Source organism: Nothobranchius furzeri, chromosome 18 (assembly GCF_043380555.1).
Source record: "Nothobranchius furzeri strain GRZ-AD chromosome 18, NfurGRZ-RIMD1, whole genome shotgun sequence".
Classification (NCBI taxonomy): domain Eukaryota; kingdom Metazoa; phylum Chordata; class Actinopteri; order Cyprinodontiformes; family Nothobranchiidae; genus Nothobranchius; species Nothobranchius furzeri.
The window spans coordinates 8,627,340-8,650,786 of NC_091758.1; the positions used below are offsets into that span (position 1 = coordinate 8,627,340).

At 44.2% G+C, this 23,447-nt stretch overlaps 2 protein-coding genes across 3 annotated transcripts; one reads left to right on the plus strand and one right to left on the minus strand.

Moving 5' to 3' along the window:
* The first annotated feature begins 404 nt into the window (after positions 1 to 404).
* Positions 405 to 3,230, plus strand: jmjd7 (jumonji domain containing 7). Of its 2 annotated transcripts, none has more exons than XR_001573689.3 (9): positions 405 to 586; positions 699 to 852; positions 1,341 to 1,479; positions 1,555 to 1,669; positions 1,785 to 1,841; positions 2,076 to 2,171; positions 2,332 to 2,431; positions 2,514 to 2,673; positions 2,947 to 3,095. XR_001573689.3 is itself a non-coding variant. In XM_015969063.3 (9 exons), the coding sequence occupies exons 1-9, from the start codon at positions 538 to 540 to the stop codon at positions 3,084 to 3,086; spliced, it is 987 nt and encodes a 328-aa protein (XP_015824549.1). In that variant the 5' UTR covers positions 406 to 537; the 3' UTR covers positions 3,087 to 3,230. The 2 variants fall into 2 exon arrangements, 1 of the variants encoding a protein (XP_015824549.1); XM_015969063.3 differs by having other exon boundaries at positions 406 to 586; positions 2,355 to 2,431; positions 2,947 to 3,230.
* A 1,488-nt stretch (positions 3,231 to 4,718) lies between these two features.
* Positions 4,719 to 22,715, minus strand: fbxo34 (F-box protein 34). Its single transcript, XM_015969062.3, has 3 exons — positions 22,577 to 22,715; positions 7,075 to 7,198; positions 4,719 to 6,862 (listed from the first exon to the last, which is right to left on the minus strand). The coding sequence occupies exon 3, from the start codon at positions 6,853 to 6,855 to the stop codon at positions 4,936 to 4,938; it is 1,920 nt and encodes a 639-aa protein (XP_015824548.3). The 5' UTR covers positions 6,856 to 6,862; positions 7,075 to 7,198; positions 22,577 to 22,715; the 3' UTR covers positions 4,719 to 4,935.
* Between the last annotated feature and the right edge of the window lie 732 nt (positions 22,716 to 23,447).

A 23,447-nucleotide genomic window follows, 5' to 3' on the forward strand; every position in this document is an offset into this window, starting at 1 on the left:
ACAGTAAAATATTCTGTATGTGACCACATTATGGTGATCCTTGGGTCGTGATGATGGAGCCCTTGAATATTGTTGCCCAGGGTACAACAAAGTGTTAATCTGGCCCTGTCTATAGGTGTGTGTGTGTGTGTGTGCGTGTGTGTGTGTGTGTGTGTGTGTGTGTGTGTGTGTGTGCGTGCGTGCGTGCGTGCGTGTGTGTGTGTGTGTGCGTGCGTGCGTGCGTGCGTGCGTGTGTGTGTGTGTGTGTGTGTGTTAGAAAGTCTTTCTAAATTAAATATTTCTAAATATAAATGTATTCAAAGTGAATCATGCTGACTAGTCTGAGATAAACAACAAACGGTGACGGAAGCCTCCCTTCATGGTGCATTTGCTAGACACCTCCAGTAGGTGGCAGCAAATAAATCTAGGAGGTCTTCCGCAGACCGAACCTACAGAAGAAGCGTGTGACTGCAACATGATGGTGGTGGGTCGCGTGACAGATAGATGTAAGCCTGTGGTATTTTGACAGATCTGGGGTCAGATTAAAGGGGTCTTATTATGGATGCTGTTCAGGAGCGGCTGACCGAGTTTTCACAAGAGGCTCACGGTGAGAACAGACCCTGGATCGGTTCGGTGTTATGAAACACGACTGCAACAAACCACCCACAGTCACGCGTTAGCTGATGACTCAGACTCATCAGTTTCTGATTACCTTTCAGAGCTGTACCTGAACACATCGGTGCCCTATTTGGACGGACCACCAGAACCGCTAGACTTCTACCGGGACTGGATTGGCCCAAACAAGCCATGTATCATCCGCAACGCCTTCAGCCATTGGCCAGCGCTGGCCAGGTGGACCCCGGACTACCTCAGGTTAGGTGACCCTGATAGCTACGGGCTTTCTGTTAAGCATCAGCAAGCTTGCTTACCGGGAAGTAGCAGGATGATGAGATCCTCTGTTTAATTCAATTAGGATCTTTTACTGGAGAGGCTTGTTCAGGACTCGGAAGGTTGCAGGTTCAATGCCGGCTCTGCCCACTGAATGCTGCTGTTGTGTCTTTGGGCAAGACACTTAACCCGCCTTGCCTGCTGGTGGTGATCGGAGGGACGCCTCTGTCAGTGCGCCCCGGGGCAGCTGTGGCTACATCGTAGCTCATCCCCACCAACGTGTGAATGACTTACTGTGTTGTGAGGCGCTTTGTGGCAGAACCCCACAAAAGTGCTGCAAATACAGAAATACAAGGCAGGAATGGAAAGCACCCCATCAATATTTATTTTTCTGGAGTTTAATCATCAAATCTACTGCCTCCTTGTCCTCCTCATCCTGCACACGCGTAACCTGATCAGTTGGTTGTCTGCAGGGAGAAGATCGGGTCAAAGGTCGTCAGCGTGGCAGTGACGCCTAATGGCTATGCTGACGCCGTTGCAGGCAATTACTTTGTCATGCCAGAGGAGCGAAAGATGAGTTTCTCCTCCGTGCTCGACATCATTGAAGGAAAGGTGAGATGCTCGGGGAGACCTGTCTGCGGTTTGGATCGCTGCGGTTCTGACTCGCTGGTGGACCGAATGTTTCAGGTACAGAGAAATGGAGTCTTCTACGTCCAGAAGCAGTGTTCCAACCTGCTGCAGGAGCTGCCTGAGCTCATCGATGACCTGGAACCTCACGTTGCCTGGATGAGCGCGGCGCTGGGTGAGTTCACCATACCGATCTCAGCCGATAACGATGGTCGACCGACGCTATCGGACACCCCTAATGTTTCTCATTACTGTTGGACTAACTGGTCATCTCTGTTTCGTTCTATTAGGAAAGATGCCTGATGCGGTGAATTTTTGGCTCGGAGAAGAAAAGGCCATAACGTCTAGTAGGACCCAAACTTCACTCACAACTTTCATGGTTTTGCATCAGCAGGGCTCTGACTGGTGGGACGTGATCCAAATGTTAGTCATGACCAGCTAGCTGTGGTAGTCTCAGCCTGCTTCCCACCAGACCGGGGCGAGTGCCCAGAGGTTCCGACTGTTAAGATTTAAAAGAACTGAAGCAACGATCGTCCATCACGACTCACTGATTCAGACTTCTGGTTGTTGCTTGCTTCCAGTGCACAAAGACCCCTACGAGAATCTCTACTGTGTCATTTCTGGAGAGAAGCACTTCATCCTGCTCCCACCCACTGATCGACCCTTCATCCCCTACGGTAACCATAGCAACTGATCCTCACATCAGGACGGGACATGTGGCATGACGTCCTTTCGCTGCTCTGGAATCTCTCATCCACTATCCTCGTAGTTGGCGCGACCTTCACTTATCCTCAGTAACGATCCACCTAATGTAACCATAGTGCCCATCTCTTGCAGTAACCATGTTAACCATCTGTCAGGTGTGTATCGCCCGGCCGTTTACCTCGAGCAGGACAGCGGCGAGTTTAAGGTCGTCGGTACAGAGGACTCACAGAAGGTGCGTTCAGGTGCACGTTTGTTTGTTCTGACAGTCTGCTTGAAGTTCTGTAGTTTGGCTTGACCCCCCACCCCACCCTCAGGTCCCTTGGATCCCTCTGGACCCACTGGAACCAGACTTGGAGCAGTACCCACAGTACCGCTGGGCTCAGCCTCTACGGTGCAGCGTGAAGGCAGGAGAGATGCTGTACCTGCCGTCGCTGTGGTTCCACCACGTTCAGCAGTCACATGGATGCACCGCAGGTACGGACCCTTGAGTTCACATCTCCTTTAACACACACTCACACACACACAAAGTGCGGCTTAGAGGCCATCCCACAAGTACAGACCAAACCTTTCTTTACAAAGTGTTGCCTGGGTAACAGCCCCTGATGAGCAGCATCATCTCCGTGGTGCACCGACACGGACAGCAGTATGCATCGTTTTCCATAAACTGACCAGTCAACAGTCGTCCATCTGCCGTTCATGCTTTGTTGCTGCAGAAGCTCACGGTTTCTCTCCTGCTTCTCGTTGCAGTGAACTTTTGGTACGACATGGAGTACGACATCAAGTACAACTACTTCCAGCTGCTGGAGTCCCTGTGTGAGGCCCCAGGCCGCCACGAGTTTAGGAACGGTGTAAGAAACCAGCGGAGAACAGAAAGTGCTTCAGAGTGACCTTAATGCATTTTAGAACAAAGGTGTTCTTGTTTGTTCTAGTCTGATGCACACGGGTCCTGTTCTGACCCGAGCTTTGAGAACCAGTGACACTGGAATACCAGATGTGGATTAAAATCCGTCCAGATCTTTAGCAGAATGAAACCTTCTGTCCTTTCTTGCTGTTTAATAAACGACTCTTGCTCATGAGCATAAATGTGTGATGCCACATGAGCCGTTATCAGAAGCTCCTGGCCTCTCCGATAGCCAGCCTTACGTTTAGACGGTAGTTTAAGCTAGACCAGTTCCAATATGGTCAAGTTACAACAAAGTGCTAAAATCACGTTTAATAAACTTTCACACATCAGAAGTAAAAAAAAATAAATCTGTTATAAGAATCTGCTAGAGGTCCATCGTGTCCGGGTCTGAAGAGTCTAGGTGTTTTATTACTGGAACAGATTAATGATGCTCAAAGAGAGCATTTGGGTGGAATTGCCCTTTCCTAAACCAGAAACTGAAACCAACTTCAGCTCAGTGAAGAAACCGGGGGTTAACATGATGGTTAAGGGCCAAATCCTGCAAAAAGACAAGTGTGGAAGTGATTTAATTCCAGCCCAAACAGGAAGCAGATGAGAAAAGTACTTTATTAAAGCAAACATCTTAACAGGAACTCCAGAGAGTCAGCAGACACGAACCGAAAAGCTCCAGAAACACAACCATCTCTTCAGACCTGATACTCTTTATTAAAACTATTAAAACTTTAGTCCACTTTCTCGTATTGCATCGTCTCAAAGACACCAAGCCGCTTTTCTCTGTCCCACATGAAGGAAACGATTAGCAGCTAGCTAACGGAGCCGCGTCCAAACCCACACCCTGATGCTCCATCACCCAACAGCCTCTTCGGTTTACCAAGGAGGCGGTGGGATCTGGGGCGATCATATAAGTAGTGTTGTAACAAATGTTCACACATTAAAGAGCTTCGATCCGCCTCAGTCGAATCAAGTCAGCGGACCACCCAGAAGCGTGCTCAGAGCTGGTGTTAGGTTAGAGCTCTGGGGCGGGTGTCTCAGCTTCAGTCAGACTGGAAACCTGGCCTGTTTTCGTCTGAAAGTCCAGTTTCACCGTGACTAACGGAGCGGTGGATGTGCAAAAGCAGCAGGAGCTGCAGCCAGGCGTGCATCAGTGCAGTTTCATCTGAGAGCTCAGGTAACCGGACAGAAATCTGCTCTTCTGGATGGACACGTTCCAAGCTTCAAACTACAACACTAGAGGCCTTAGAAAACTTAACCCCAGTGCTTTTCTGTGTTAGACAACGGTCACTGATGAGCTGATCAGAGATCATTTCAGTCATGTTCTGATTGAAACACAGAGAAGAGTCCTGGCTGGGAATCCTCCTCTCTAAGACAACTGCTGCTCAGTCTGTTGTCTACCTAAACCTCGGAGGCTGTGAAGTGATGGACTCACCAGCAGGGTGCGCCACTGAGCATCAAACAACTCCAGCTTTCCATTCAGTTTCCTCGTGAGGGAATAACTTTTCAATACTCGAGTTTATTTTCTCTCATTATTAAGTTTTCATGTTACGTTCTTAAAAGTCTGATTTGATTCAGCAGCTTATCCTTTGTTGCCCGATTACATAAACTTTGGTTCTCCAAATCACAGCTTGAGATGTTTTAGGAAAGACTGAGCTGCTGATGCATCATGGGAGCGACGGATGTTCACCGCTGGGCTGCAGCTGCCACCATTAACAATGTCAGAACCTCGAGCTGCAGCTCTGCCCCGATGTCACACACTCACGCGCGTGCACACACACTCACGCGCGCACACACACACACACACTCTCTCTCTCTCTCACACACACACACTCGCACACTCACACTCTGTCATCGTGGCTCGAGTTTCTTTTGTAGATCGGCATGTTGATGCTGTGTAATGTTGGCAACCAGCGGTTGTCATGGAGACCCACATTGCAGCCTAGAGCTTCCCTCTGGGAACCCCGGCAACACATCCAGTTACCGGGACCGTACGGCAGGGCCTGGGAGTAAGGCTTGTGGTGCCAGCGGCACAACGACACATCTCCGGGGCGGTACCGCTTTTTGCACCGTTTGCAGGGGTCGTCACGGTAACGAGGGTCTGACACCCAGAGCGAGTCTGCAGGTCGCACGCTGTAGGTCTCGATGATGAACTTAAAAGAGCTGCAGGTGCACTTGAGTGCAGCGAGGCTCTGAGTGGGCAGCAGCAGGAAGATCTTCACCAGAAGGTGATGAGGCAGCTCAGCCAGGTGAGGCAGCTCAGCCAGGTAAGGCTGCGGCGCCAGCAGCTGCTGCACCTGCCGACGGAGCTTCAGGAAGTCCCAGGACGCAGAAGCGCTTCTGCCAAGAGGCACTGAGGCAGAGCAGGAAGTCTCACTCACTAGCTCTTTGCTCTTTCTCTTCAGTGAGCGGCTGACAGAGTCACAGTGAGCAGCCGGCGAAGGGAGCAGCTCCAGGTAAAAGCTGCTTCTGTAGTGGGGGGTTCTGAGCTCCGAGCCCAGCCTATCAGAAGGCACAGACAAAAACAGGAGGCCGGGAAGCGGCTCCTGCTCCTGCTCCTCCACGGCCGCAGGCGTCTCCACAACCTCCTGGTGATCCACCACCAGCTCACCTGTAGGGGGAGCTGAGGAGGGGGGCTCCACCCTGTCAGACTGAGGAGAGCTGACTGGTTCCTGTCTCTGACTCAGATCTTCAGATGTTGATGAGGATAACGACACCCTTGAGGATGTTACTGATGGGGATGAAGGCCTGCAGGGGCTGAAGTTCTGCTCTCCAGCAGCCAGGAGGACTCGTCCCACTGTCCTCCTCAGGCTGTTGTTCCTCGACAGACCTCCGTCCATCCTCCTCAGACACTCCGACTCCAGCTTGGCCACCATCTCTGACACCCTGACTGCTTCAAACACCTCGTCCACGACCTCTGGCCGTGTCGTTTTGGACAAGGTGATGGTGGTGGAGCTCCTCTGGAGGGTGAGGAGAGGTTTTAAGGCTCGCTGCTGGCTTGTTCGCTGCTCCACGATGGCCACCATTTCTGCAACTGAAACTTTCCTTTCTTCCTCCGCCGTCACATCCATGACTGCACATCGATCTTCAGCCACCTGCTGGTCAGAGTCTGGTTTCAGAGCAGGCTGTTGCTCCTCTATGAGGCGGCTTTTCTGCTGCTGTGGGAAGTTCTGACCGTTTCCAGACCTGCGTCGGCGTTTGGCAGAGCCGTTTTCCTCCCAGCTTCCTTTTGCTTTCCCAGCACGCGACAGTCCCGTTGAGGGTGCGCTGTTCGTGCACGCCACGGCAGCTTTGTCACAGCTGCTGAAGCTGCTCGGTGGTGTGTGTTTGCTGCTCTTGGACCTCTCTGCTCGCCTCCCTTCAGAGGCAAAGATAGCCATCTTCTCACGGACATGTCCCGGTTTAATAACGGTCGACATGTTCAGTGGAGCATCAGCATCATCTGTTGTGGTCTGACACGACCCAGAAGTGTTGTTCTCACAGCCGAGGGGTGAGGCGGGGCGCTGCAGGACAGGCTGACGCTGCACCTTCACACCGAGTGAAGTTATGTTGTTCTTGTTGTTGCAGCGGAGAAAGTTGGTTGAAATGATGCAGAGTGGAAGCCGGGAGGTGCCGCCGATACCGTGGCTACTACTCACTGCCCTCAGCAGCTCCCCCTGCTGCCTCACGAGCCGACTGCTCCGCTGGGACGACCTCTGGACGCTGGTAGCATCCAAACGCAGCTCTGACCGCATGAGCTTTGGATGGGACTTCAGGTGCATGATGGACCTGAAAGGAAACGGGAGAAGGTCATTAAACACCCAGGTGGCTCTTCTGCCCACTTCCTGATGGACTTGTGTATTCAAAGCAAGGCTCCCATGTGTATCAGTCACCGACTGAAACAGACTCTTGAGATTTTCTCTGTAAACTTCTCTCTATGTTCTCACACGCTGCACCTTTAAACACTAATGTGCTGTTGTACAGGAGCTGGTCAGATTTACCTCCAGATGTGGACTGGTGTATCTTGTTGAGGGCCTGATCCCAGCTGGAATGACAGCTTCACATGTCTAGCATACCGCTCCTCCGCAGACTCCACGCTCAGGACATCAGACGTGTGCACAAATCCTGCAAGAGAACACCGAAACACACCTCACTGTTGTTTCAGTCAGCTTCAATTCCACAAAAGCAACAGCTCATGCAACTGCTGTGGATATAGTTTAGCACATCGCGCGTGTTGTTGTGTCAGAAACGTGTCAAAAGGACAGTTTTGTTTGTGTTTCCTCAGAGATGTGAAGGTTAGGGGAGCACCCTGGTGTAATTGCTAACAGCTTCAGTTTAATTCATTATTCTGAAACGATTAAAGAAGAAAACTTTCCAGCAACTGGTTCAGCTGGATCTGTGTCTTTAGAGATTAGAGAAGTGCTCCTGCATTGATTTTATTAGATTACAAAGAGAACAGCTTATCGGTACTCTGCAAACAGGGTAAAAGCAGTTTGTAACCATAACAACAAGGTTTGTTTTTGTTGCATATTTTTATAAATATTTAGATAGACTTTAGTTTGGAAATGCTGCACTGTGCAGAAGTGTGACGACACTAAAAACAATGTTGGAAAACCAGCCGAAGGACCAGAGAGACTGAGGTTCTGCTCTAAGACCCAGCAGAGCCACCGAGGTTCTGCTGGGTCTACGATCATGCTAGTGGGCCAGCTTTGCAGGAATGATAACAATATGAATACTTTTGGTTTAAAAGCGCCTCTCATGGCACCCAAGGATACTTTACAGCAATGTGGACAAAATCAAACAAGATCAACATCACAAACACTTCTAAAACACTAAGAGAGCATTTTACAATAACAGTATGTAAAAGCTCGTCTGAAGAGGTGGGTGTTTACTCTTGATTTTAATAACAACTGCTACTGGACTAAAATAATAATCCTAATATTTATATTATTGGGGTAGAGGAGTTGAGCCGGTGGAAGTGGTTGAGTCCTGGGGCTAAACACCACCCGCCTAGCCTGCTGCTGGTGGTGGTCGGAGTGACCGGCGGTGTGTGTACGACAGCCTCGCCTCCAGCAGTACGCCTCAGGGCAGCTGTGGCTACATTAGCAGAGTTTCAGGAGTTCTGGAAAATTTCTGGAAGGGGAAAAAATAATCGACCAGGAGGTTATGACGGCTTAGTCCTCAGCTGCAGTTTCTCCACACTTACTCAGCCCTTTCAGGACTTTGCAAAGACGTCAGCATGTCGCAACTACTTTGGCAGTGAGTGATGTCACTGATAAGAGCCAACCAGGACACAGTTACAAGTTTTACTCAGTCAAAGTGTGTGCCATCATTTAATCCATTCAGGAGGCCAAGAGAGCTGATGTGTGATGCGTTTAATGACCATTTGATAAAGACATTTTTGTTTTTTACCATTACACACACACACACACACACACACACACACACACACACACACACACACACACACACACACACACACACACACACACACACACACACACACACGTTTAAACTGCTTCTCTGCACCTTTGACACGACGCTGGTTTGTCGTGTAGCTGATGACGCCTGAGGCTGATAACACAGCCAGCTTATTTGTGTCACGTTTCTATTTTTCAGAGTAGATTGGGATTTTTGTCCAAAAAAGAAAAGGATGTTTCTGCATGTGATGAGAAAAGAAATATTCCAGTTTGAAATGGTCTTTAAGAGAAGAGCGTAAACATTCGCCCACTGCTCCGTGTGAAGGTTTCTGGCCAAAGGCATGAAACGGGTTTCTCTTTAGCCCCGCTCTGTTCCTGCAGCCTGGTGCTGACAGCAAGATAAACAATTAGCTGATTTTTGTGGGAAATGTCGCACTTTGAACAGGAACCACAAAGGTGACCAGCCAACAACAATCAAAGGTGCTGCATAACAATGCAGACCACATGACTCTCTGACGCTAGCTGGATGGGTATCAGTAATTAGTCAGATTGGTTTAGACACTGTTTAACCTGGGAGGTAGTGGTGAGAGCTAATCACAGGTGTTTATTCTAAAACCCATACTCATCAAAAACCACGAAATATTGCATCTGAATGCTAGTTACTTTTAAAAAATTACCCAAACACTAACAGAATAGGGGGAAATGAATGAGTCCTTTCAAGGTTCTGTCATTTAAGACAAGCTGGTGCGGTCTAAAATCTAATTCAGATTCAATGATGTTCAAAGATAGAAGCGTTTGTGAATTATATACTACAACAGCTTGCCATACATCCTGCTCCTGTGTGTGTGGAGCAGACTTGGAGCAGTAATGTGACTCGTATCTGCAGCGGTTCTGATCCGTAGCGCTGCAGGATAAACAGGATGGTGGGGATTTTTCATCCCATTGTACAGTTTAGACTCTCTCAGTTTTACATCATCATCATATGTTTTTCTGTGCGCCACTTGATGGTGAGACTGCTACCTGTTAGCTTTAGCATTAGCCAATCTGCATGTAGCTGCACTTTTGATCCCAAACTTTGGACCGGTTCTGCCTTTGTGCCTTTGCTGGTTGCTTTATTTTCCTCCACTGCATCCAGGCGGCCACACTGTGCGCCAGTAAAAAGCATTTTTCTTACACGTAACTTACTTTCGTTCAATAAAGTTCTGGGGAAAATAGTAATTCAAAGATGTTGCACCAGTGAGAAGTTTAAAAATAGACAGACACGCACACACACCACTGTACAGCCCTGCTCTGATATGGAAGGGCCTGGGGGAAATCAGGACGTCAGTAGCACCAACCACAGGTATGTAACAACTAGCGAGAAAAGCCGGTTTTGATCTTTTTCTGCAGCGGTTTTAGTGCTTTTCAGTGCACCGCTACTGATACAGCGCCCCTGTAGTGGCACAACGCTGCAACTGCAGTTAAAATAACAACATATAGCTGGGGGCAGAGTGAAATCAGGCTGGGGCGGCACAAAATTAGCTGGAGGCGGCCGCCACGCTAATTTGAACGCAGGAAAAACCCTGGCAATTGCCATGCAATTTGCGATTATTTTCTCAAGGGGCTTTTCTCATTTTTAAACTAACAGAAGCAAAAAATAAATCTATGTAACTTGAACTGAATATAAACAAGTGTAAGTATCTACATATATCAAGTTTAATTGTCTACATAAACCAGTGTTTCCCCTAGGAATCTTTCCAGCTGGGGGGGGGGGTTGAAATTATGACACGTCTCACCTTTATGTTGATGTCGTTTTATTTGATGCACTCCACTTTGAACTGCACCAATCCAGCAACTGCTGCATTTTAATGACTAGTATTAAAGGTGAATACACCAATATTTGCACAAGAATAATTTTTGTTTTAAACTCTCAGTGACACACTTTGCGGGGGGGTTAATTTTTCTTGGTGTCTGGAAAAATATCTCCTTCTGCCCCCCTTTATTTGACTTTCTGCCCCCTTTATTTTGACCCGGGCTGGCCCTATTAAACACGTTCTACACCCCTGCTTAGTAGACTTAATGAAGTATTTTTAAGTCAGTATAAAAATGACTGAAACACAAATTTACATATTTGGCATTATTGACCAATATCTTTGATTTAATTTATTTGTTAAGAACATCAAGATGCATTACAGTGAACATTATAATAAAGTACATGTTTCTAGTGCAGAGAGGAGACGACCCATAGAAGCACTGATTTGATCTCATTTCAGAGAAAAATAGAACGGGTCAGATACAGCTAATAAATAAAATTACTAACAAACTCAGGAATCTGTTTCTTTGCTTCATTGTTCTGGTGCTGAAAATATCACTAATGCAGATCAAAGGAGATACACAGATGAATGCACCTCTTATTATTAGGAAATTAGTGGGTGTGGTTTACATCAATACATTATTTTAAATCTGAAATTGATATGGATTGATCAGAAGTTGTTTATTTATAAACTATTGTTTATTTGAAAACTATTTACAGAGCAGCCTCAGAATTGAGATTAAATATTTTTGATCACAATAGTAAAGGAACTATTACAGAACAAGTTTTTCAATAAAACCAGAACATTAATATTTGAGTGCATGAATTATGCATCTGAACTCATGCAGTAAGAACTAGGAAATATGAAATATTAGAACCAGTCACAACTTTTTAATTTATTTTAATTTGATTAAACTGATTTTTACCTAAGGTTGTTGGCATTTTCCCCACACACAGTTAAACAAAACAATGTTGATTAAGGTGTGTGTGAGAGAGAGAGAGAGAGAGGGAGAGAGTTAAACTAATTTTTAAAAACCCGACTGGAGCGGGGGCAGTGACCGACTCAGCACGAGCCGTTTTCAGCTCTGTTTTGTCAAATGCACCACGTACCTTACGAAAAAAGTAACTTTAAATATTAAACTGAAAAAGAGGCGAGCTGAAGAAAACCTATGGAGTCCTGAAGAAATGTGAGAGACAGTGAAGCAAGTACAGAGAGATCCGTTACTGTGTGCGCGTGGATGCCTGGGCCGAGCTGACTGAGCTCCCGGCAACAGAGTTTTGTGTGTAGGGAGGGGCGGGCGCTCTATGTGACTGGCCAATCACAGAGAGACAGTCAATTACCCAATGAGGATTTTCCTTCAGCACGATTACAGATATTTACGAGTTTTACTCGTTTCATGATCGTATTCGTCAAAAATGCTTTATCCGTACGCTCATAGCTGTAACCACCCTGCCCTGCCTCCTCCTCCTTGCTGCCTGCCGGCTGTGATCACAAGCAACATAGTAGTTCCCGCTGCTTCTTTGGGAAACGACGCAAAAAATAAATGAAATAAATTAAAAAAAAAATCAATAAATCTGAGAGGGTGCTCGCTGCAGAACTACAAAGGCGGAGCTGCACCATAAGGTGGAGCTGCACCAGAGTCAGCCCCGCCCATTCACGCAAACTCAGCCTAGCCCACTGACTTCCGTTTTTGTTTTCAACTTTATCGCAAACTGACCTGACCCACATGAATTACGGCTGTTACTAGTTTACAGTCGTTAATGCTATGTTCTATGCTCCAATTAAACAAGATAAATATAACTTGCTACATGACAAAGACTGAATATATCTCGAAATGAAAAGGTTTCTTTTAGCGAATATCTGCCCACAGCCGCTCTAACAAAACTTCTGTACAACAGCATGTACCATCACCATGTGGTTTCTGGTAGTCCAGTGGCAAGATTGTCTAACCTAAGTTTTGCTTTCCCCTCAGCTGATGCTGGTTTGACTCTCGGTGGGGTCGGCAACAATCTATTTAGCCAGCTGAAACATTTAATTTGTTCATATTTTAGTTGTAATCATTTTCAGAAAAATATTTATGTCTGTAAAAGTTCTTTGAATTTGGTCGTTCCTAAACAGCATTTTAGTTGAAACTCTGCTCACAAATGGACTCACACTGGCTAAATAAACGAATGAATAAATAAAAAAACACATTAGTCATTATATGTTAAATGGCATACCAATAAATTGTTGTAAACATAGTACTGGCAAGTGTAGCTAGAAATGAGGAAAAGAGATTATAGAATATTTCCACTGCTGGGATGCAAACCTGCGCAAAACTGCATGTCAACCTGACACCATCATCACTACACCAACACATTTGATAAAAAATTAGGTGGCGTTACATTTGATTATGCTATTCGGTGTGTCTTTGTAGATGGGATGTACGATTTTTCTGGCGGTGTCTCAGTAGAAGTCATTTCAGAAATATTGTCAGAAAATTCACAGAATATCCAGATTTGAGAACCAAGACCAGACCCGCTTCGGGGGAGGAGACCAAATTGAAGCTGAGATGGGAAGAAAATGCATGAATGAGGCCAAAAATGGCTTTGGCGTGTTTCTTATGAGGAAATGACAATATAACATGATTAAAAGTTCCAAAAGTTAGATTTTTAATTATATGGAACCTTTACAAAAACTGTTCAATTCACTTCTCAACTCCATCCTCAATCTTGCATTTTTTAGCTATAACACCCTCTTTGGTTCCAGGATGTTATCAAGTCTGACAACTGGAAGGAATTGGACTGACTCTGATGGAATGGGCGGGGCTGACTCTGGTGCAGCTCCGCCTTTGTGGTTCTGCAGCGAGCACCACTTGATAAATCTTGGGATCTTGTAGGTGTGGCGATGGAATTTCAGCCGTGGCGCGCCGCCACGGCTACGCCTATGTAAGGGAAACACTGTAAACACAAGTAAAGACAAAACTTTGTATTTGAAGGTGCGATGCTTTGCAGCCAGGAGCACATCCCTTGAAGGAGCACAGGTAGTAGCAACACCTGTGAAAATTTATTTGCAGGAAAGAAGTGTGTGCCGTTAATCTTAGTCTTTTGTGTTAAGAGTTTTTGACATCTTGTCCATGCAGAGCTTCCGTAGTTCAGTTACGTTCATAGCTGCTAGCCAAAACTCAGTGGAGTTAAAGTCTCTTAGTTTTCTAGCTTTAGTAAAATATCTGTACTTACTAGATTGATGGCAGTTTTTACTGTTTTTAGACTCCAACTCTAATCATTTGGCACGTTCCTAATTCATGATATGTAAGAATGTAATCGGTGATACTGGCATTAGCATCCCTTTGGTTTACTATGTATATTAGCATTGTGCTAACCACTCGCTGCTAGTCAATTGCAGCCTTTGCGATTAGAAAATCTTTCTTCACATCGCAATTTAATTGCATACCGTAAATCCTCTAATACAGGCCCAGGCCTGTATTTGACTCAAGCTCATCAAGCTCCAGGCCTTTATTGGAAGGAGGACCAGAATTAGAGGCAGGCCTCAATTTCTATTAGAGCAAAATGAACTAATGGTTCGCTGGAGTTTTTGACAATTAAAATTGCGCCCACATTTTCAAAGTTAAACACATTTCTTTTAACAACGGTAGTTTCTGCTTCTGCATTATCACGTGACAGCGACTAGTCGATGACAGGCATAAAAAGTCACTATAGTGAAGTCGACTAGTTCATACAACCCCTATTGCTCCCCAGTGTTCTGCAGCATAATCAGAACGTTCTCTTAGAACTTGATATCAAATTTTCGCCTCCTCTTCATCTCCGCACGGTTAAAGTTACCCTCGCGGTCCATCACTGGCAAATCAAAAGTGAGACGATGACACAACCGCCCCCCGTACTTGCTTATCACATTCCACCCGGCCACAATAAGAGACCGGCCATTATTCACCTCCGCCGACTCCAACACCGGCCAAAATTTGAGACCCGGCCGTTAACTGAATACAGGCCTGTATTAGAGGATTTACGGTATGCAATTAATTGTTCAGCCCTACTAGTGAGTATACTATCTGGACAAGAATAAATTATTATGTAAAACAGGAATGGCAAAGAGGTAATGTTGATTACATGTTAAATGGCTTGCCATATTAGGTTTGTTAGACAAAACAAGAGAAACGTGGTGCAACACTACTAAATTAACTACTGGTTAATTCTGACGAGCACCGTAAACAAACAAGATTGGAAGAGGCTGGGCAGATCTTAGGAGGGACCATTTATAAACAACTTATATACATTCGGCGTACCAAACGAGCTCAGCAAACACAAAACAAAAACATTAAAGCCGTGCTTCACTGAAAAACCATGGGCTCACCCCTCTTGACTTGCAAAAGGGAAGGCTGTAGTTGGCTTAGCGTCCAGTAAACAGGACATCTCTGCCAGTAGAAGCTAACCATTAGCATTAGTAACTCCACCACACAGCAGAACTCCTCCAGGCTTGTGTTATTTGTGTAGATAACACATCAACGTTGCAGAGCAAATGGAGTCAGTGGTAACGTTGTGTTGCTGTTAGCCAATCAGAGGCGAGATCTCTAAATTTCAGGAAATACTATTCCATACCCTGTCGTCTGAAGCTCAGCTCTGATTTGGCGCACTTCTAGTTTCTGAAAATGGTGCACCAGAGCTTTGTTTCTCCAAAGAACGACTTACTAGGGCTGCCACAAACGACTGCTTTAACAGTCGACCATTCAACAGTTTTGTTGATTAGTCGACTAAAAGTGTCCTGCACAAAAGTATAGTTTATTGCACAAGGATGCTCTGATCTACCCATCGTTAGCTTCTAGTTTGAAGTGTGATCAGTTATGTGCCATCTAAGACAAGATGATAGCTTATCAAACAACTGTTAATTAACTTTGTAGCCTGTTAATATGAATGCTACAGCCAAATGGATGTAGACACCTAAAACCTAAAGTAAATTGTACACAAAAAGGACGTGCTCACAGATTTATCCAGCTAATATTTTGGCTTTGTAACAAACTGTTGAAGAGGAGGAGAAAGTTTTTAAATTGTTACGTAGCGGGATGAAAATACGTCATTAGCGTTTGTAACATTAGAGCAAATACGTGACATGAACGCGTTTCTAAAGGTAATAAAAGCACCATCACTACTGCAGTTGCTACAGCTATGAATACAAATAACTCTCTGTGGATTTTAGCAGTTTACAAGAGGTAGCTGGCTTCGTTCTTCACCGTGACCTTTTACGGTGCTTGTGATGCGCCGATGTGCTTCCGTGAAAGAAGAGCTCCACTCTGCAGATATTGCGCTCTACGTGCTTCTCTTCTGTCTTTGTAAAATGCTCGCACACTTTGAGCTGACTGGCCATGATGTCTTCCATCTCTGGTGATTCTGACTTGAAAGCTGAGCTGGATGGCCACTTCTGTGCTTGTGCCTTGAGCAAGAAGTGAGAAAGCAACCGCCAAAGGTGCCTCAACAGGAAGATTTTAAAAAAGCTCACAGAATAAACGTTGACTATTAAATTTATGGTTTACTATTCTGTTTTTCGACGTCGTGACGAATCGTTGCAGCACTACTTACAAGGTATTCATTCCTACTAGAGAAAAATGCATTGATTAAATGAGTGAACCACATCTTTAAAGGCTCCCCGCTGCAATTACAGAACAGATTTTGAGTAATTACATCAAAAGAAACTAAACCGGTCACAAAGGCAGGGGTTCCCCCAGCGCTGTACAAGCCTGGCGGGTAGGGCTGCAACAACGAATCAATAAATTCGATGAAAATCGATTACTAAAAGCGTTGGCAACGAATTGCGTCATCGATTCGTTGTGTTGTGCAACTCTTCCAAAAGCCCCCTCCCCTCCCGCCCGCCGTTGCGCGCAGACCGGTGGAGAGCCGGCAGGTGTTTGTAAGAGGAACATGGCAGAAGCAGCGAGACCCCCAAAAAGTAAAAACTTCTAAAGTTTGGGAGCATTTTCAGTTAAATCAGGCGAAGACATGCAACGTTTGTAGGTCAGACTTAGCATGGCACGGGGATTTGGGGGGGGACGGGTGGGACATATCCCCCCCACTTTTTCAAAAGGCAGTTTTGGTCCCCTGTACTTTTTTCCGTCCAAAAACAATATTACGCTCCATTAAATGGTTGAGCACTAGGACCGAAACGGAAACCGCTTTACTATTAGACCCGCCCAAAAGCTAATCTATTGGCTCTGCTGATACTTGCTAACGTATTATTGGCTGTTGCTGCTGTCACTCAAGTTGTAAACAGTCAGAACGTGCTCACGTTGTTTTGCTAGTTTGGAGCCGCTAGGGAACACCGATACTGAGTCACATCGTCAACTAGACGCTGTGTAATATCAGAGCTCAGCTCAGCTTCCATTACATAACATTTGAATAAGTGTTCATTTGTGAGTCTTTGGTAGTTAGGCACAGCCAGGAGGCAGCATGTCAAGAAAACGAAAAGTGGATATAAGAGACTTCTTTCAAAGTCAAAACGTAAGTTGGAACATGTGACACCCCTGCATTAAGCTCAGACTCACCTCCTCCTTCACAAACATACTCAAAACTAACTTTTACAAACTCATCTCCTCCACATAACTGACTCCTCAGACACAATTTATTCGTATTATTATAATTATTATGTTTTTATTATTACTATTATCATCCTAATTATTATTACTAGTAGTAGTAGAAGTGTAACTTCAAAACTTTTATCATTTAACTTTATTGTAAACTTATCTATTGCAATGTATATGTTCACATTAAAAAGCTCTGAAAAATGAACAGTATCATCATCGTCAACAGATTTTTTTAAGCTTAATGTCAAAGATGTACACTTTTCATTAGATTTATCTTATTTTTTCCATTTATTTTTTGTGTGTTGAAATGCAACAACTGTTTAAACAATTTTAAGGGAAAAACATATTTAATATGTTTTTATACACTCAAATGTTGGGGTGATGATCATGTGTAAAACATTAGTTCAGCATGTCCTCTAACACAGCAAATGAACAAACGGCCAGATCTCAGGAGGACCGTTTATGTATAAATAATATTTATACTTTTGACTAGGCCTGGGAAAGTATTTTGCTGGACGATATTTTGTCCAACAAATTGTTGATGATAAACAATATCATTGTCAACATTATCTAGACCAAAATAACCACTAATATAATGTTAATATATCATAATAATGCAAGTACACCCTTTAAAATGCAACAAAGAAACCTTCATTTAACATTGAAATGTCCAGAACTTCTAAATGAATAAAAATAACAAACAAAAATTAAATAAAAAAGGAATCTCACTCCCTGTTAGAAAATGTTGCACCAAAAACAATAAAAAAAGACCAAAACAATAAATACAATGGCCTATCCATTGTCAACAGCCAAAACTGCACTTCAATTATGATAATAAATAAAAATAATAATAGAGTTGTACATTTTTTAACTTTGATATATATATATATATATTGAGGATGGAAAAATTATTGAGATGGGCACGTGACGTGTCAAGGGATCTTTACATAACAACCCCCACCCCAAATCCGCACAAGCCTTCTGTGTCCCCCCTACTTCTGAAATCAAAATTTCGTCCCTGCTACGGTGATGATGCAGCGTCTTAAACGCAAGCATGTCAGAATCATCAGTGAGGAAGGAGAGAGCTCGGTGTCCGGGTAAGTTAAAAACTTTTCAAAAGCGATTCACCCAAGCCCCGGATTATTACACAGGCTAGACATGCCCTAAGCTCGTAAAAAAAAAGTCTATAAAATTGTAAGTGCGACGCTATTAGATGGGGGGGTGGGGGGGACTCGCGCTGCTGCGAACCGGTTCCGCCGTCACATTCCCGCAGAAACTGGTTGATCACACCGGGGCCAGACTACTAACATGTGGCTTTACAACCACAATGTCCTCAGAAGCGAAAACGCTTTTAAAAGGGAGGGAGGAGTCCTAACTGTTGCTGCAGACGTGTTGTGTGAGAGTGTAGTTATATACTGGTTAATATATTTTTGGGTTCAGTTGCTTTCATGTGGCCTAATGTGAGCCTATTTGGGATCATTGGAATGATGAGCAGCATTTCTTGATGTGACTTTATGGCAGTTGCCCAGGGCATCATCACAAGCAGGATGGCATTCATTTACTTTTGTTTTATTTGGTATTTTTTCAGTCATTTTTGGAAATAGTGATTAATTTTGATTAATTCACAGCCTATGTTTAATTACATTTAAAACTTAGTTGTTTGACATCCCCAATTATAATAAATGTCTACAGATGAGATCAAACAAAACAGATGAGAATTGCCCTTAAAGAGCAAGTCACCCCCAAATAAACTTTTTTTTGCTGATAGACTAAATAAACGAGTGTCTAATCGTGCTGCAGACACGTGTCGTCAATAATTTGGCACTTCAGTGCATCTTAGTTAAAATTTAAATATTCTGCCTAAAACTGGCAGTGTTGTGCCGTTGTCAGGTAAAAACTCTGCACTGTATTTTAATTTAAATCTGCCACCGCTATTGGCTAAGAAGTATGCTATGATGTAAACTGGTACATTATGATGTCACAATGCTGTCATGAGCCTGAGTGTGTGTGTATTTGTTAGCGGCTCCGCCCTCTCGGTCTGCCAGGCAACAGCATGTGTTGCATTTTTCAAACATGAAGCGGGAGTGGAGTTAGACTCTGGTAGGGGTTGACTTGCTCTGTTTAACTTGGACCAAGCATTTTAGGTCACAGATAGGTGTAGCTTAGGGTCTCTGTCTATATACCTTATAAGACAATTTAGGTGATGGCATGTTGTTTTTCTGCTATTGAACTGTTTTCTAATAATGTTGTGTTAAATAAAGTGAAGGAAGGAGAAAAATAACGTTTCCTTAGCAGTTTTTAAAAATGTCCCTATGTAATCCGATTAATCAATTAATTGTGTCGAGACCCCATCCGATTAATCGATTATCCAAATAATCGTTTGTTGCAGCCCTACTGGCGGGCCATGCTTGGTCCACTGCCAGGCCAAGACGGATCATCCACCAGCACTCTCCTCCCTCGGTTGGCTGTTAACCACGACCTTCAACATATTTCATCAGCTGGGAACCAATGAAATTCGATGTCACTGTCAAAGCACTGCATGTGTTAGCCATGCTGATAGTTTCCATTTTGCCACTTTGTAGCACAATTTATTCACAACTGAGATGTAAACACAATGAGGAGGTGCCATCTTTGTTACCTGCAGACAGAAGTGAGCGTGGGCGAATGACTTCATGCAACAAAAATAAATTTTATTTGAAAATAATTTTCACAACACAGTAACACTTGATTTTCACAAACAGCCTTGCTTTTGTTTTTTAATAAGATGAGAAAGTCGTTTAAAGATCTTGCAAAAGCAGCCACTGCTCTGCAGCGCTGCAGCAGCTCTTTATGATACTTGTGAAAGTTAGCTTGATTTTGAATTATGTGGCAAAAGATTTTTAATTAACACTCTCTTTATAATTACACTTTAGTTTAATAAATATGGTTACTGTAAATAAAAAACGTTGAATCTGGGGAAAACATCAGAATGATTTTATAGGGCCCTAGTGTTACTGCCTGAGGAATAATCAACACATGAATGTCAAAGATCTTTGCATTTCTTATATTATCCAAATCAGAATATGTCCTCTAAAACGTTGTCCCACAACACCAGCAGCAACGTGAAGCACTGAGACAAGGTAGGATGGATCCATGCCTTACAATAAAATTTGAGCCAACCATCAGAATGTTGCAACAGAAACAGATGGAGAACAGGAAACATTTTCCATCATGGAGGAGCGAGCCTGTGTAAAATGTAGCCCCTGTCTCCTGCTCATAGCATTAGCTGCCATGTGATTGGATGAACAGCTATTTGAAATAGATTTCTAATGCCCGTGCGACTATAAACACTCTACAGATTCAAGTCCTCCATGGTGAAAGTTAAAGTCCTTTCAGAGGGCCACAGGTAACAGACACCTGGGTTAGGGTTGGGAAAACTCCATCAAATCTCTTTCGAGGATTTTCGTATGGATTCTCACAAAATGACTAAAGTAAAATGAATGGAAATGTTCAGGGCTGAAACAATTCCTCGAGTCCCTCAAATAATTTGAGTACAAAAAAATCCTCGAGTCAAATTCTCTGCCTCGAGGCTTCGTTTAATTCATGTTTAGTTAATTCATGGCTTTGCAATTGCCCAGAGTCATGTTTCACCCGGACCGAAATAAGTGACGCACGTACACACTGCACTGAATGCACACGCGAGTAGTAAATGTAACTTTCTCTTAAGCCATGGCGCACAACATGGACCCCGGTGGAGTGCGAAAGAGCCAGAAAATGTCAAAGGTGTGGGACCATTTCTCACGTCGTAAGGCAGAAAACGTAGTCCAGTGTGTTTTTCATTTGTAGCACTCAGTTTCAGCTCACACTGTGCATCTGGTAGCAACACGTGGGACCTAAAAATGTGCTAAAAGTAACAGTTTTTACACAACACGTCAGACTTTACTGTGTTGTTATTGATGTTTGTTGTCCCTCGGGATCGCTGCAGGAGGACAGGTATTTATGAGAGGAAAATGAAAGAAAGTAAATAAATGTTTTGTGATCAGTATAATGTGACATCACCACCGCAAACATGCCTTCTCGACAATCCTTGTTAGTGTGAGAGAAAAAAAAGTGCTGAAATTAAAACGAACGTGTGTTAATAGGCCATGGCGAGCCATGTTTGCGCATGCGCCGTGAGCGGTTCTGGTTCTGTTTGGGCCGCAGCTGCTCACAGCACCACTTCAACAGTTATCCTCCTAGTTTTTAGATTCTCGCACGAGGGGAAATCGGCTCAGGTTGTATACTTATTTTTTTGCACATGCATGTGTTTACTGTGAAGTAAAGTTGAAGTGCTGAAGTTCTGAAAAATAATTTTGAATAAAACTTGAATAACTGGCAATTGCTTGCTCATTTTAAGAGGTCTTTCATATTTTATAACATGATACTTGATATAATGGTTTACAAACAAAAAAGGGTCGTTTATTGGAGTACTCGATAACAAAAATATTCGATAGCTGCAGCCCTAGTTTCAGTATAAATCCTGTATAACCAGGATGTTAGCTCATCTTTTCCAACAAAACTTATCTGCTTCTCCAACATGAGGTCAATCAAACAGCTATCTAATGACCTGATCATAACATTATCACAGAACCCCTCTGATTATTGTTTCAGCTAACAGACTAGTCTATTTTTCTATTACCTCCTTACTTCAATAGCCAGACTCCATCTGCCGGCACACTGCTGCCAACAACTTAACATTCTCCCTCTACTGATAATAACATTTTACTTTCTATACAGGAAATGTGCTACTACTAGTTTACCTATTGCATTAATTATAGATTCACTCAGATGGAGACAATAAAGTTTATCTCTTAAATAAAATATTTACTAAGAAATCATAAAGAAACGCTACTTGGTATTGATGGCGTGTGCGCGCGTGTGTGTGTGTGTGTGTGTGTGTGTGTGTGTGTGTGTGTGTGTGTGTGTGTGTGTGTGTGTGTGTGTGTGTGTGTGTGTGTGTGTGTGTGTGTGTGTGTGTGTGTGTGTGTGTGTGTGTGTCTGCTCTGTCTTCTCCATCCCCAGTGAGTCATGGATGATGGCTGCTTATACCTAGCCAGGATCCTCTGGAGGTTTCTTCCTGTTAAAAGGGAGTTTTCCTCTCCACTGTCATTGCATGCTTGCTTAGAGGATTGCTGTAAATTGATGCAACCTACTGGGTTCCTTATACAGGAAACATTTTTTCTGCCAACAAATGCTGTAACGCGCTGGCAGCTAAATCATGTAAAAAGCATGTTGATGTGATATTGGTAGGCGAGCTTCCTGACTGGTCAAACTTAGCTGCAGCCCGCTAAAAACACCCGACAGCGTTAGCACCAGGGCCCGTGTGGGTTTGGGTCTGACAGAAGAACAGGCTCGCACGTCGGATGAACCCGCATCGAACAGCTATGAAGACTGGACCGGCACAGACAGACACAACCGCGCCCGCGAGGGGCCTCTGCACCACCGTCTCTCTCTCGCTCCGAGTCTCTCACACACAGCTAGGGCCATCACTGAACAAGTATCAGACGAAGTTGGTAAACAAGTCAGAACTTCGCTGGTCGCATTTGGCTGCAGCTGTTCGAAGCTATTAAAAACGTAGCAAACATAGCTAACAACAACAACAGACAATAGACAGCTTTTTAAAGAAACAAACCACCTAATAAACAGCGTGTACTTGACATAAATACGGAAATGAGGCGGAAGAGGGGCCGAGGGTCAAACTAACCTGAAGGAGGAATCTGTCGCCTGCCAGCCTCTGAAATGAAGAACACGAACCAAAGTGCGGCTAAGCTCCGCAGTCCTGGTGTGTCCTAAAGCCCCGCTGACGTCTAACAACCAGCTAAGTGCTCACTAACTTTACCCAAATCAGTAAACGTCTAAACGCACCGAGTTAACCAACTGTTCAGCCCTTTAAGCTAGTACTACCGTGACGAGCACCCACTCGTCAACCCGCAGGTATGCGTCATGACGTCACACGTTTTAAAGGGAAGAGTACGTAAATAACAATGGTAAATTTCCTGACCTTGCAGATGTTCAAAGTCATTCCTCATAATGTGTTCCTGCTTTTCGTGGACTTTATGAATGTAACAGTCTAAATTTATTTATATTTATTTTGTCACACTGCGTTTACTGACTCACCCAAATGATTTTCTGCTAGGATCCTGATTAGACTGCAGAAATAACAGTGTTAATTAGGTGTTCCCACCCTGACTACCCGGTTCTGACTGTGAATATGTTTTGTACTGCTGATGCAGAGAGCCCTAAGAAACCTGCTTAATATCTGAGAATACATAACGGTCAGAAATACGCATTACTCACTTTGAGCAAGAGTTTGAACTCTGGAACAAAACTGAAGAGAACCTGTTGCTGAATCAAATCCTCACAGCAAGCTGAAGTCAGGGGTGGAAATCCCATTTCATTGTTGGGGGAGACAATAAACAGTAACATTTCAGAGAGTAATATTAAAAAATATGGATGGTAGCCGAACGCGGGGACCTTGACAGTCTGATCCTCGGCTATACTAGCTCTTGGTACATGGAATGTTATCTCTCTGGTGAGGAAGGTGGTGAAGTTAGTGTGTGAGGTTGAGAAGTTCC